Source organism: Danio rerio, chromosome 23 (assembly GCF_049306965.1).
Source record: "Danio rerio strain Tuebingen ecotype United States chromosome 23, GRCz12tu, whole genome shotgun sequence".
NCBI classification, from domain to species: Eukaryota; Metazoa; Chordata; class Actinopteri; order Cypriniformes; family Danionidae; genus Danio; species Danio rerio.
Genome location: NC_133198.1, coordinates 6,107,817 through 6,122,461, shown reverse-complemented (window position 1 = coordinate 6,122,461; position 14,645 = coordinate 6,107,817). Strand labels below are relative to the sequence as shown.

The window sequence follows — 14,645 nt, the reverse complement described above, 5'->3', positions numbered from 1 at the left end:
AATATTTTAAAAAGAATAAAAATTCAAAGGGGGGATAATAATTCTGACTTTAACTGTATGTAAGCTTTATTAGCTTACAGATTCAGCTAAGTATATAGCCGATGAACATTGTTACTCTGCTTCTCTGAATTGATTAAATGCATTATTTTTTGTATTTAAGGCAAGTACATCACAACTGCAATGTAATTGCATAACAATTAAAAACAATCCCTTTCTTGACTTTTTTTCAGGAAAATGTATCTTATTATAGAGACTACTTACTTTTTTTTTGTTATTTCTGTGCAAAATCTTGTACAAAATCTGTACATTTACGCTGAATGATTTTGAGAGCATAGTAACTAAAATCTAAACACATGAAATAATAAACAAAGATTATAAATGAAAAATTATATTTTATTTTAGGGTTGATGCAATGCAAATCCAATCAGAACCACTTGTTTGGTAAACAACGTAAGTCTCATATAACATCTCGTATCATATAAACATTTGCAAAGTAGTCAAAATATTAATAAAATTAATCAAAAAAACTGAACAAATATATATATATATTTACATCCATATTTATATTTATATATAATATATATTTACATACATCTACAAAAGTAGATATATAAATCAAATGATATGAGTGTGTATGGATGTTTCCCAGAGATGGGTGGCAAAAAACATATGCTGGATAAGTTGGCGGTTCATTCCGCTGTGGTGACCCCAGATTAATAAAGGGACTAAGCCGAAATGATAAGCTCAAAAATCTTTAAAATTCTGAGGATTGCATCCAACACCATTGTGAGGGATGTTTGATTGATGCAGAGCTGTGGGTTGGTGCTACATAAAAAAAGGAAGAAAAAAAAAAGAGAACTGAAAATGAAGCCTGATTTGAGCATGGATAATTTGACGAGATGCTATAAATTGTGTTTGTATTTTGATACAGAAGCTATAAGCAATTGCTGTAGTTTTAGCCTATATATGTGCACGTGGAGTCTGGTGTAAAGGGTCGGCGGTGTCACCCTGAGCAGCAGGGGCAGAGGATAGTCTTACACGTTAAATAAATGTTAGAAGATGCCAGGTACATGTTAGTGATATGTACTCATAAATCACAATGCTTCTGTTTGATCTGGGTTAGATCAAGAAATGTACACCTTTAAACATGTAATTATTTTTGTCTTACTTTGAGTTGGTCTACTTAAGCAGTTTATGGAGGTTCAGAATGAAGGTTCAACTTGACAAATCTGTTAATTTAATTATTTTGTAAATAAATAAATCAATTAAATAATGTACCAAATAAAGTATATTTATTCTATTCATATTATTTTGAAGTTGTATCATTAATTATAGTGATTGCTACACAATGAAGCTATACCCACCACCACAGTAAGTCAACCGATTAATATTTGTTTCTCAATTATTTTCTTTTCATTATATTGAATATTTTATTAATTATATACATCTACAGTAACTGATACTGCAATGAAACGAGTAATCTGGTATTAGCCACTGTCAATTAATCAACAAAAATAGACATTATTTACAGTTTTATTCATAGTACTATATTATTTACAGCAAATGCAATTGCTGTAAACGTTGATTTGATGATTTCAGTCCCCACTGTAAGCAAATATTTATTGCTATTTTAAATATTATTTACAGAAATCGCTTCTACAATAACAATTGCTAAAAAATAATCAGCACTACAGTTGACAAACCAACTAAAAAGCCCAAAAAAAAAAAACACTTTAAGAAACTATATCTACAGTTTTATTATTATTATATTATCATTAATAATAATAATAATAATAACAATAATAATAATAATAATAATAATAATAATAATAATAATAATAATAATAATAATAATACTTATTATTATTATTATTATTATTATTATAAATACTTGTATTATTATTATTATTTTATATTATTATTATTATTATTATTATTTATGCTCTTATTTTTTTATATTATTATTGATCATTGGTAGTAGTAGTAGTAGTAGTAGTAGTAGTAGTAGTAGTAGCAGCAGCAGCAGAAATGTTATATTAATTGCAGCAACAGAAAGTATTCCTTGCCACTTAACAACAACAACAAATAATAATAATAATAATAAAGACAACAGACAACAAAATTAAACCTATAAATATCTCAGTTTTAGTAGTAGTGTTGATAATATTTACAGTATTTGCTACTACAATTAAACCAAATAAATAATGGACAAAATAAACACTTTATTCATGCATAGCTTTATTATTATTATTATTATTATTATTATTATCATCATTATATACAATAAATCCTACAAAATAAAATAAATATTTATTTTTTTACAAGTTGTTTTATCAAGTGTTATTAGAGACTAGAGGCATTGCCAGCTTTTTGGGCCCTATTCACAATTATTATTATTATTATTATTATTATTATTATTATTATTATTATTATTATTATTTTGTGGACCCCTTAGTCATTAGTGGCTGGCAGGGCTGCTGCAGGGTCCCTAAAGTTCCAAGGTTCCCCTTTTCCCCCCTCTAGCTTCGCCCCTGACAGTGACACTTGTTTTGTCAAAATTGATGTGCACATTTTAGGGAAGAACTTTGTCATGATCCTAGACGTGAGTTAAAGTAACTCTTGCTTTTCAGTAGAGGGAGCATGCAAATCCTTAATATCACACAGCAGCGCAGCCGTCATTCATTTATTTTACTCCAATAAAAAAAATAACTTAATAGCACTATTGAGTAGCAGTTTTACAGTTTACCTGAATTTTTTTAGATTATGTTATGTACTGTATGTTATTTTAACCCTTGTCTATTGTTCAAATTCACTACCCTTTCAATATGTTTGTGGCTGTGTTTGCCCCATTTACTTCCAATATAACCACATGTTTACTGTTGATCATCAGTTGGCAACATTATTCCTTTAGATAGGCTTGTGTCAGAAAGTTTCTGCCTTTTATATTGAGTTCCATGGTGTAAAACAATAAATTATAGCGTGTTCTGAGAGCTGATGTTCTTATTTCTTTAATTTTATGAAACATATCAAGGTAAGTGAACAAATGTCTTTCTTTCACACTCTAACTAAGCTTTTTTTGCCACTGTAATACAGTAAAAATCACAAATGTTACCTCTACCCAACAGGAAGAACCACCAACAATCAAGAATACATGATTGTGTCATGGCTTTGCAATCAAAAAATGTGGTTATAATGGAAGTCAATAGGGCAAAAAATAGAGTTCAGATATTCGGATATTCAGACTTTCTGCTTAATAATATAATTTCAGAAAAATATTGTTTGCAAATTATAAACAGGGAAATCATATTAGCAGCAAATGACTATCATCATACAGCATTGTTCACAATCAATTAGATAGTGCTAATGTTGTTTAGGAGTCATACATGCATGCTAATTCTGATCGAATATTCAAAGTAACATGGAAAACAATATAGAGACTGCTAAATGAACGAATGTGCTAATTTAAAACCATCTTTACCTCTATGGGCAAAACAACCCCCAACATAATGAAAGGTTAGTGAATTTGTCCAGAGTTTATTTTGAAAAATTTCAAAGCATTTTCCCAAAATGTGTCAAAATAAAACTTGTCGCCAAAAACTATTCCATTTGCTGAAACACAGAAAAAGATGTGGCCAAATTAAGCCTCAAAATCACCCCAGAGTGTATGAAACATCCCCAATAGTACACAAGGGTTAAAATGATAGGGTTACAATCGCAGTACCTTCAGCAACAGGTGCCTCTGGAGCGGGTGTAGTTTCCTCCACGGCCGCTGGAGCTGCAGCTTCTACCGGCGGATCTTCAGCAGGAGGCGCCTCCACCGGAGCGGTCTCGGGCACGGGCGCCGGCGCTGCGGGCTTTTCCTCTTTCTCAGCAGCCTTCTTGGCTGACTTTTTGATGGGTGCTGGTTTGGCTGGCATGATGCTTGGGGAAAACTCAACAGGGTTGCTGCGCTTTGAAACATCAGTTGAATTTATAGCGCCCGTGAGAGTGTGGGGGACTCCTCCTCTGCTTTAAATAGCCCTCAGATTGATGAATCTGCTCTTATCAACACTGGAATAATTCACTCAGTACTCATTACTCAGACTACAACTCAGTGTCATGTATTTTAGTGCGTAGACTAGAGTTCAAATGATTTCTGACTCTAACGCTATTTAACCTTTGTTAAACCCCTTTCCTTTTAATATAACTTCTGTTTTTATGTCTACTTTGGTCATTTGGCGCCCTCTCTCGTCATAAATTATAAACGCAACGTGATGTCCCTGCAGAAAAATCCAGCTAAAACTAGCCTAGGATGGTTGGCTGGTTTTAGCTGGTCGACCAGACTGGTTTTAGAGGGGTTTTGGCCATTTCCAGGCTGGTTTCCAGCCATTTCCAGCCTGGTCTTAGCTGGTCAGGCAGGAAACTGACCAGCTAAATCCAGCTAAAACCAGCTTGACCAGCCTGGTTTAAGCTGGACATAGCTGGTTTTGGCTGGGCTCCCAGCCTGGCTAGGCTGGTCAAGCTGGTTTTAGCTGGTCATCTCCCAGCCTGACCAGCTAAGACCAGGCTGGAAATGGCTGGAAGCAAGCCTGGAAATGGCCAAAACCCCCTCTAAAACCAGCTTGGTCGACCAGCTAAAACCAGCCTAGGCTGGTTTAAGCTGTTTTTTTCAGTAGGTGTAGTTACACAATTACGATGGAAGACGGAGACAAAGTTATTCGAGTAGCTGTTGTGTTTTATTTTAGTTCCAACCCAATGAAACACCTCATCCAGCTAATCACGCTCTTTCTAGGTGTGCTAGAAACTTCCAGGGAAGTGTGTTGATGGAAGTTGGAGCTAAACAGAACACTGGCCCTCTAGGACGGAGTTTGGACATCCCTGGTCTATGGCAGGGGTGCTCAACCCTGTTCCTGGAGATCTACCTTACTGCAGATTTCAGTTGCCACTCAATTCAAACACGCCTGCCTGCAATTATCAAGTGCTGTTCAGATCCTGTTTGGGTCATTGAATCAGTCCTATATCAACATAATGTGAAATAATGAAATTCTGATGTTTTAATTTAATTGGTTAAACCTTTACATACATGCAGGTAGAATTATAAGTGCTTTGAAAGATGTTTTTGTCCATTTTTGATATTTTCTTTTATTAAATGGATGTGATTTTGCCATCCCACACACTGCTCAGCCAAATTCAGTCAGTCTAGAAAGTAGGTAAATTAGATACAATTAAATTTTTTTTAAATATTTTTATTGTCTTTATCAAGTTATTTGACAAAAGTTTTTTTTTATAACCTTTATTTTGTTTTCATAATATTATTATTCATTATCATTTTGCATGTGTCCTTGAAATTGCTGTCCACCCTGTCACGATGTGGTAAATACCCCTTTAAGAAACCCTCTATGTACTCACTGGCATCCCCATGCGCATTTTGCCTTTCTTCAGAGGAGGTTAAATCATTTGATGTGCACACATTAATCTACACTTATGTTTCCTATTTTTCCTCAGTTGTGTTTGAAAGTGAATGTTGTCAAGCTTAAGATGTTCTCCCTGTCATTGTGAAATATTAATTAATATAACAAAATTTAATTAAAAATATCGCTTGTAAACTGTATAGAAAGACCTTAAATAGGGAAACACTTTGCCAGTTGCAAGTTGTAAGTGTTGAATAAATGCTGTCTTTTCCCAAAAATGTCCTCCCTGTCATTGTCCACCCTGTCACAAATCCTTTGTTGACTGTTTGAAATAAAAATACAGCCCAACGTATTTCTACATTTATGTGAACATTTGTTCTTTAATTATTTACTTTGTTCTGAAAAAAAAAAAAAACAGTATTAAGGTGTTTAACTTGAGTTGCTTTCAACATTCCCTCCACTCCTCCAATACACATGTGCAATGTAAATATTTATATTAATTTGCAAATTTAGTTTAATTTGAAGGAAAAATAATTGTTTATTTTCCTATTATTTGCATATTAATAAAATCTAATGGGCGAGGCAGTGGCGCAGTAGGTAGTGCTGTCGCCTCACAGCAATAAGGTCGCTGGTTCGAACCTCAGCTCAGTTGGTGTTTCTGTGTGGAGTTTGCATGTTCTCCCTGCGTTCGGGTGGGTTTCCTCCGGGTGTTCCGGTTTCCCCCACAGTCCAAAGACATGCGGGACAGGTGAATTGTCCGTAGTGTTTGAATGTGTGTGTGGATGTTTCCCAGAGATGGGTTGCGGCTGGAAGGGCATCCGCTGCATGAAAAAACTTCATTCCGCTGTGGTGACCCCGGATTAATAAAAGGACTAAGCCGACAAGAAAATGAATGAATGAATGAATAAATAAAACCTAATTGAAAACAGAAGAGGCGACAAGGTGGCTCGGTGGTTTGCAGTAGTTGGTGAAAACAGAAGTTGAATCTTGAAGACTTTTACAGCCCTTTTTTTATATTAACCCTTTAATATTTCTCGTTGTACCTGTTGTTTTTCAAATGGTCCTCCATGTCTAGTTCACTAAATAAAGCCTTTGTCCACCCTGTCATCTTGTTTTCCACTGTCATGTTCACTTTTTATGAAAATAAATTATATATAACCTCAAAAAACATCTTGTGTGATTCCTTGATTAACCAATGAGGGCTAGTCCCTTTATTAATCCGGGGGCGCCACCGCAGAATGAACCGCCAACTTATCCAGCACGTTTTTACACAGCAGATGCCCTTCCAGCCGCAACCCATCTCTGGGAAACATCCACACACACTCATCCACACACACACTCATACACTACGGACAATTTAGCCTACCCAATTCACCTGTAACGCATGTCTTTGGACTGTGGGGGAAACCGGAGCACCTGGAGGAAATCCACGCGAACGCAGGGAGAACGTGCAAATTCACACAGAAACACCAACTGAGCCGAAGTTCGAACCAGCGACCCAGCAACCTTCTTGCTGTGTGGCGACAGCACTACCTACTGCGCCACTGCGTCGCCTAAGGGCTAGTTAATATTGAAGTTTGACAAACTACTTAAGATCTTGGGTTTTAACCTGAAAAGAATGTGCAATGATTGCATATTTTATGGGGAAATGTTTTGTACATTATTTCATTAATATAAATACAAAACAAAACAAAACAAAAATGTATCTGGATTAGTGTAGACAAAAACACGAGACCATAATAAACTTGAGAGCAGAAAACAAGAAGTGTTCGTGTAGGGATGGCACGAGTTTATTGAAAACGTTGAGTGAATACTTGATGGATGAAATTCTCTCAGCTCAGCACATGCCTTTATAACCCCTTTCCAGCAGACAATTTGTAAAATATTATAATAACAATAATCATAAAAACAACAATAACCAAAGGTGTCTCATCTTAGGGCCGATTCTTTCAATATTTTACTGTGATTGTGGTCGCAGATGAGGTTACTATTTACAATGTTTACAATTGCAATGTCCTATACAAAATAGAAAGATTTATTAAAGAGAAAGCAACATCCAAAAGGAAAAAAAAAAGAAGACAAAGTTTTTGTTTGAAATCCCAGCGGGACGTATAAGGTCCGATGTGTTTTTCCAGACAAACAATGGCGACCAAACACCAAACCTGCACATTAGCTTATCACATATGCCATTGTCATCTGTCATTGGTGCTGACGACTTAACTAAAACATTATTCCAACGCTGCATAGTGACAAAATCATCAGTTCTTATTAAACCTTGTGAAACAATAAAAAAAAAACATGAGTCTAAAAAGCACACGTTTTAAATTATTATTAATGTGCCTTTATGAACATTCAGCGTTGTTAATCATAAACCAGTAAAAATAATCAATAAATTAATCAAGACTCCATTTAAGGTTATCCAATGTACACCAGTTCTTACGCAAAAACAGCAGATATGATAAAGCACACGGTAACGTGATGTAAATATATCTTTAACATGAAAAGAGACGGTGGGCAATGGCTTTAGTATGTGCTAGCTGGCAAAACAGCCTCAGTTTCCAGCACATTTGGAACGAGTCTGCAGACGAGCTCAAATCTCAAAGTAATTTATAGGCTAGCATGAATAAACGCATAGCTCTTTCACTAGCATTCTTATTCTCCACAGCAAGCAATCCCTTGCAAAACTATTAGGTATTGCAATGTAGGCTTATATTAGGCACATTTTCAAGACGAATACTGGGAAATCTTACCCCCAAAGCCCCAAACTATCCATGCGCTATATTAAAGGAACACTTCATTGGCTTTTATGCAGCGTCCCTAGAGTTAAACTGTGGAATTTTAACATTTTATGAATTCGTTCAGCTGATCTTCTGATCATGCGGTAGCACTTTTAGCTTAGCTTAGCATAAATCATTGATTTGGATTAGATCAGGGCTGCGTCCGAAATCGCATACTTCCAAACTATATAGTATGCTAAAATCAGTATGCGAGCCGAATAGTATGTCGAATTCATAGAATTCGAAAATCAGTATGTGAGAAGTACCCAGATTACTTCCGGCGAGATTCTGAAGTGTGCATCCTATGCACGCTGCGCTATACCAAGATGCCCCGCGAGATAATTCCTGAATGGGAGTGAAGTGACTCAACTGATGCAGGTAGGGCTTGTGGCAAAGACAAAATGGCGGATGTAGTACGTCCGAATTCCATTCATAATTTTCACGTTTATACTGTATAGAACGTACTTTTCTAACGGCTGAATAGTATGTTTATAAGTGGATGTTTATTTTTTAATTCAAATGCAGTACCTACTGAGTAGTAGGTGGTTTTGGACGCAACCCTCACGTGTCCAGACTTGGTTTGAGGAGGGCATGCAGATTTTAGCTCCAACTTGCTTTAACACACCTGGAAGGATGTTTCTAGAATGCCTAGTAAGACCTTGATTAGCTAGCCCAGGTGTGTCTGATTGGGGTTGGGACTAAACTTTGGAGGACACCGGCCCTCCAGGACTGAGTCTGGACATCATGTGAAAATTTAAAAATAAGAGTTTCAATAATTTCCCTATATTTAAAGCCTGACTATTCTGTAGTTATAATTGTGTAGGAAGACAGACAGAAAATTAACAGTTGCTATTTCCAAAGCTGATTTAGCTAGGAACTATTCTCTCATTGTGGTGTAATAATCAAGGAACTTTGCTGCTGCACCGTGACTGCAACATGCACAATGATGATGCGCCTGGAAATAGTCCCCAGCTAGATAACATCAATAGATAAAATCATTACGCCTGCTGCAGTTAATTCCCCCAAAAAAGTGAAGTGTTCCTTTAAGGGAAGTTTATGATCATACAAAGAGCTGTTAAGACAGATTTTGAGGTACTTGTGTGATTTGAAACTCTGCCGCTACTTCCGTTTTACCATTTTGTAATGGGTTGTTGGAGCCTGATCTCACGAGAAAACGTAAGTATTTTACGTTTTGCCAGTTTAGTGGCTAATTCGTACGAATTCAGTTGTACGAAATTGTACGATTTAAAAAAAAGAGGGGTGGCATTTAACCCCACCCCTAAACCCAACCGTCATTGGGGGATGAGCAAATCGTACTAAATTGTACAAATTAGATCAAATGAATTCATACGAAATAGCCACTAAATCAAAAAGCTACGAAGTGCCGTGAGATTGTGTTGGTTGTTGCGGCCAACTTATTCCTAAAAGCTATTTAGTACCTTGTACGATCCGGAAGAATATACGGACACTTTTATAGAGAAAAAATGTACATAGGCAACATGATCTAGTTAGTTTGTGGCAGTTAATTTGCCCCTACAGGAAAGGCCATAACTGAGAGCTGACTGCAATACCTGCTGTTATGTAAATCTAACCAGACACATTCAGTTTATAGTTGTTATATGTTGTCATCGTTGTGTTTATTCTACCATAGACCTTTTTGTATGTATTTTTGGCTATTTTTGTGAAACTCCTATTTACAAATGCCAGACCAAGATCTTTTAGTAAAAAAGTACTAAAAAAAGACCTTTTAAAAAAAACACGCCTCTGGTTATTCATTTGGAGAGCTTTGTCTGAGAGTAACAGGACACGTAAACACGAGCACAAGCATCATTGTAAGCACTGGGAGTGTTGGCAAACTGATATTTTGATTTAATTTACATTCTGCATTTGAAACGGCATGGTAACGCTGCTACTAACACCAGTTAGCATGAGAAGATCAATTAGGTAGAATATCACTTTGCTCTTGTAGATTGGTTGCCAACACATCCTTTAGGCGTCTCACGATAAGGTGCCTTTTTAAACTGTTTTTTTTTTCTTTCTCAAAGTTAAAGCTTTCATGCATGTTCTGGAGCACCTGTTATCAGCCAACAGCAAATGCATTCATGAGTTACAATCCACCATTGTAATTTTTTTTACTGCCTGTTACAGGAATGATTCAAGAGATGTGGGGTTATTCTCTGACTAGATAAAAACCAATTCCGTTGTCACTTTGTTAGATCAGACTAACGTAAACATATGTACATAAGCGTGTGTACAACTGTAAGATTTGCTTTGAACTTCCAGACATAACAAAGGCCAAACATAAATTATCAAACCTCCTCTAGACAAAACAAACTGCTTACGCTATTTCGACTTTGTTCACACTGTAAACAATCCTGATTTGTTTTCAAACCCAATCCACGAGCATCTTATTTGGCATGAGCTTAAATTTTTCAGGCAGTGGAGTCAATATCCAGTATATCTGTGGCCCTGTTTCATTTGGTATTACGATTTATATTCACCAGCTTTCGGCACCAAATCAGGTGTAAACGGTGTCTAAAATGTTTTGTGATCAGATCACTGAAACCACATTCGGAGGTAGTCAATAATGAATGTTGCCACGTCATATTTGTAATGTAAATGCGTACTGGTCTGAAATGCATGGCATACTCAATTATTATGATAATTCTAAGACATTTTGTGGGAAAATGCACTAAAATAAGTGATAAAATACTCAGTCAGCCAAAAGGTTGTTGAGAGTGTACACTTTGCAGCCATTTTAAGTCATTTTAGTTAATAATTTAAAAATAAATATATAAAACAAGAAGTAAAAAAAATCTACTTCAGAAGACATGCGCTAACCCCCTGATGCCGTATGGGTTAGTTTTATGATGCACTTCAAAAAAAGAGTCACTAAGCAACAACATTATACATCACAAAGTGAAGTTTCACAAACTAATTTCTAGAGGAGCACGTGATATGATTGAGCATGACTGGTGTCCCATCTGTAATCAGTAATAACCCAATCAGAATGTTCCAAGCTTACTATAAGTGGATCGTTTTCTTCCTAATGCTCTAACTTAGTTTTGGAAGAATCCCCCTTCCACCCCATCTCCTCCTTTTCCTCCCTTTTCTAAGAGGGAGCTCTCGAGATCTACCTGATCTCAGATCCCTTATATGCTTATTGACTGGGCGGAAGCCTCGGGCTCAGGTTCTCTTTTTTTAAGCTCAGGGTTCTCTCCCGGGACAGCATGCCATACCTGGTATAAACGCCAAGCATATCCAAGTGGGAACTACTCTGACTGTGTTCATCTGATATACACAGATAATGGCTTGAGGGTGAGTAAATTATTGGGTGATTTTATTTTTGGGTGAACCATTCCTTTTAATTTGTTTTTAAGTTTTAAACTTGGGCTTGTTTATTCATCAGAACTTCTGTGGCTGCACTGCATGCTCACAAACTGGCATAGAATCTGATAATGACAACAGATTATGATCTAAATCGCTGCTGCCATTGAAATCCTTTAAGCTCTCTTACTTTCACAGTTGCAGTTAAGTGCCAATATGTTGATGAACAGCATTCGACACACAAAATAATGTGACAAAATATATTGAATTCAACAATGCAAAGCCAGACACATTTAAAATGTATGTAAATACCAAGTGGAAACAGGGCCTGCAGGAGTTGCTACATTAATGACATCAGTGAATTGGGTTTGGAGTGTCAGCGAGAACAAAGCCTTTGATTTTGATCCATGAGCACCTTGGATGTTGAAAGTAAACCTGAAAATATACTGTCATTGTCAACGTTCCAATCCAAGTCACAGCACATTTTATTTGTGGCGTAAGTGCAAACAAGCAAGTCATTTGGATGCTTAAAGGTTCAAGAAACCCTTGAAAACTTTTTTTGAGATTTTAACAGATTTGTGTGTGTTGAGCATAAGCTAAGACGATGTTAGCACCTGTCAGCTTTAATTGTGGGGTAAACTGGATAATTTTGAGCTTTTGTCAGCCAATTTCAGCTTCCGGGTTTAAGATGATTTTTGAGCCGGGATCAAAATCGGTGACGTATCGCAAAACTGCAAGTGCAAAGATGACTCGTCGATTTTTCATTATTATTCATAGTGGAGTTTTCGTTTCCTGTGAGAAGAGCCAGCTTCTTAATTATAAGGCAAGACAGACTTGCCAGTGCCAAGCTGTGAGACCCTAAGTCAGAGATGGGCAAACTTGATCCTCGAGGGTCGGTGTCCCTGCAGAGTTTTGTTCCAACACTAGTCAAACACACCTGAACAACCTAATCAGTGCCTTCAAGATCACTAGAAAGCTACAGACAGGTGTGTTTAATTAGGGTTGGAGCAAAACTATGCAGGGCACCGGCCCTCCAGGATCAAGTTTGCCCATCCCTGCCCTAGGTTGATGACTGTGTGGGATTGCATCCAAGGACCCACGGCACATAGTATTTAGCCATTCATAAAGGGTCGTATATAATTGTTTTCATGATCCACAGGGTTTGTTGCATGTTTTCCCCGCGATCCCATCAAGGCTGATACAGCAAAGCTGTTTGTGTGCAGCAAGCAATTTTGTCAGGAGAGTTGTAAGAGAATTGGTGAATGCATGGACTTTGTTCTTTATAAGTGGAGTTTGTTCACATTTAGTCACATCGTTGTGCTGCTGTGTTCATCTAAATCCTTCAGAATTTCAGCAGCTAATGGTTAAAATAGACAGGGCAAGAGACCTGGAGCACCAAGTCTGCATTCAGACCCGGACATTGAGGGAAAAGTCCTCATTGTTTATATGAACACGATTATCTTTATAATGATATAAATTGTGGTTCTCTGTATATGAAATTACAAATGACAAATGTAGCAGGGCATTAAATTACTGTTTATTTCTTTGCATTTTAACTTTGTAAACTATAAAATCACGCATCTCCTTGCGGTTTGTGTCTCATTTTGTGAGCTAACTGACAGCAGTTATTCGCTCCCCTCTTTCTCCCCTGCTCTGCTGGCCACGCCCACTCCTGCCTCTAATGGCGGAGCTCCACGTCCATTATGATGCTTTTTTTTCAAATTCTGAGGTAGACTTGAACCAAAAGTGGGGGGTTTCATGAATAAACTCATCTTCACTTCACATATAGTTTGAATGGCTTGCATGTTTAGCTGTGCATGAGACATGGTGGACTGTAGAAAATGAAGTATTCGTAGGCCTTAGAGTCAATGCACTGGATGCAAATAATTACCGAAGGTATGACGTTACAAACTACTCTCAGGCACTGGTAACAGCACATCTGTTATTACTGACAGCGATTAAATCGCCTGAGATGAACCATATCAACTGTTTATCATGCTCAGCTTTGCTGTATCACCAAATGTCGCTAAAAAGCAACTTTCATTTTACAATGAATGACCGATAATATCAGACGGCAGATCACACGAGGTTCACTGTCTGCTCTCCCACTGGTAGACGCTACATTGCGTCAAAATTGCATATAGTTGAACTTTACTCAACTTGTCCATCGCTGACAATCTCTATTGCTCTCCAATTGTCAATGAAAATGAACAACTTGGTTGGTTGCTTTGTCTATAAAAAAGGTCCTTGAATTATGAACAGACAGTGCTTTTTTTTTCTTGAAAGCTATAAATCAAAGTGCATCCTTTCAAGGGATCTACAGTCTATGCCCGTCTACTTCATATCAGCATGTTTGAATAATGCATCCTGGTTATGGGTATGTACTGCACCTTGAAACTGCATCACTATGCAAACTGTGAGGTAATACAGAGTTATATTCGGATTGCTATGGAACTGACTTTTATGATATATGGAGGGACATCATTTAAGGCTGAATTCTAAGCACCGTCTTGTACACGTGAGTTGGTCTAAATGGCGTGATATTGTAACCGCACCTTTGTGCACAGGCTTCAGGTGTCTTGATCTTGAGGATGGAGTTTCAGTACTCTTGCAAATAAATTGATTTTTGGTCCATATGGGCAGATATTACCCAAAACAGAAGTAATATTGAACAAATGTGGAGCACATTTTGTTACTGGTATAGAAGATAAGAAAACCTCATCTTCACAATCATCCAATCTTCACAATCTTCTGTTGCAAGTATTGCCATGCAACTTGCAGGTTAGATAAGCAAAGGAAGGACTGGTTAAGACAACAGTGCAAAACAGATTCCTGCCAAATCTGGCAAGATCAGTTCTTTCGTTTTTCTTTCAGATTGAGAGTTTTGTCTGCCCCGACCTGGATGTTCTTGAGAGTTCCTCTTCTTGACTCTCGCAAACCTTTTGAAGGAGACAGGAGGTGCAAATCCGCTGTACAGAACAGTATTTTGTAACAGCTCTAGCCATAATCAAGCTTTGTACGTTCTTCAGCTCAAGCCTAGAAAGTGGGGTTGCCTGAAATGTCCCGTTCTGGAGATTCGATGTAGTTTGCAGACTCCTGGAGTTTCAGCAGCATCGCCATCTGATTGAAGGACAGAACGATAACAGCACAT

At 37.1% G+C, this 14,645-nt stretch overlaps 2 protein-coding genes across 24 annotated transcripts in view; both read right to left on the bottom strand.

The window, feature by feature from the left end:
• The window catches only part of mybpha (myosin binding protein Ha), a 48,501-nt gene extending 44,437 nt beyond the window's left edge, over positions 1-4,064 (bottom strand). For 2 of the 4 annotated variants that reach the window (NM_200558.2, NM_001331200.1), the window contains exon 1: positions 3,722-4,064. In NM_200558.2, coding sequence (NP_956852.2) covers positions 3,722-3,917 — 196 coding nt within the window. In that variant the 5' untranslated portion in view covers positions 3,918-4,064. The remainder of the gene's footprint in view (positions 1-3,721) is intronic. The other 2 variants (XM_017353529.4, XM_017353530.4) reach the window with 1 other exon arrangement.
• A 3,092-nt stretch (positions 4,065-7,156) lies between these two features.
• Positions 7,157-14,645, bottom strand: part of nav1a (neuron navigator 1a) — a 270,784-nt gene continuing 263,295 nt past the window's right edge. For 15 of the 20 annotated variants that reach the window (XM_068216849.2, XM_073939763.1, XM_073939765.1 and 12 more), the window contains one exon: positions 7,157-14,614. In XM_068216849.2, the coding sequence (XP_068072950.2) occupies positions 14,531-14,614 (84 nt within the window). In that variant the 3' untranslated portion in view covers positions 7,157-14,530. The remainder of the gene's footprint in view (positions 14,615-14,645) is intronic. The other 5 variants (XR_012398958.1, XR_012398959.1, XR_012398960.1 and 2 more) reach the window with 2 other exon arrangements.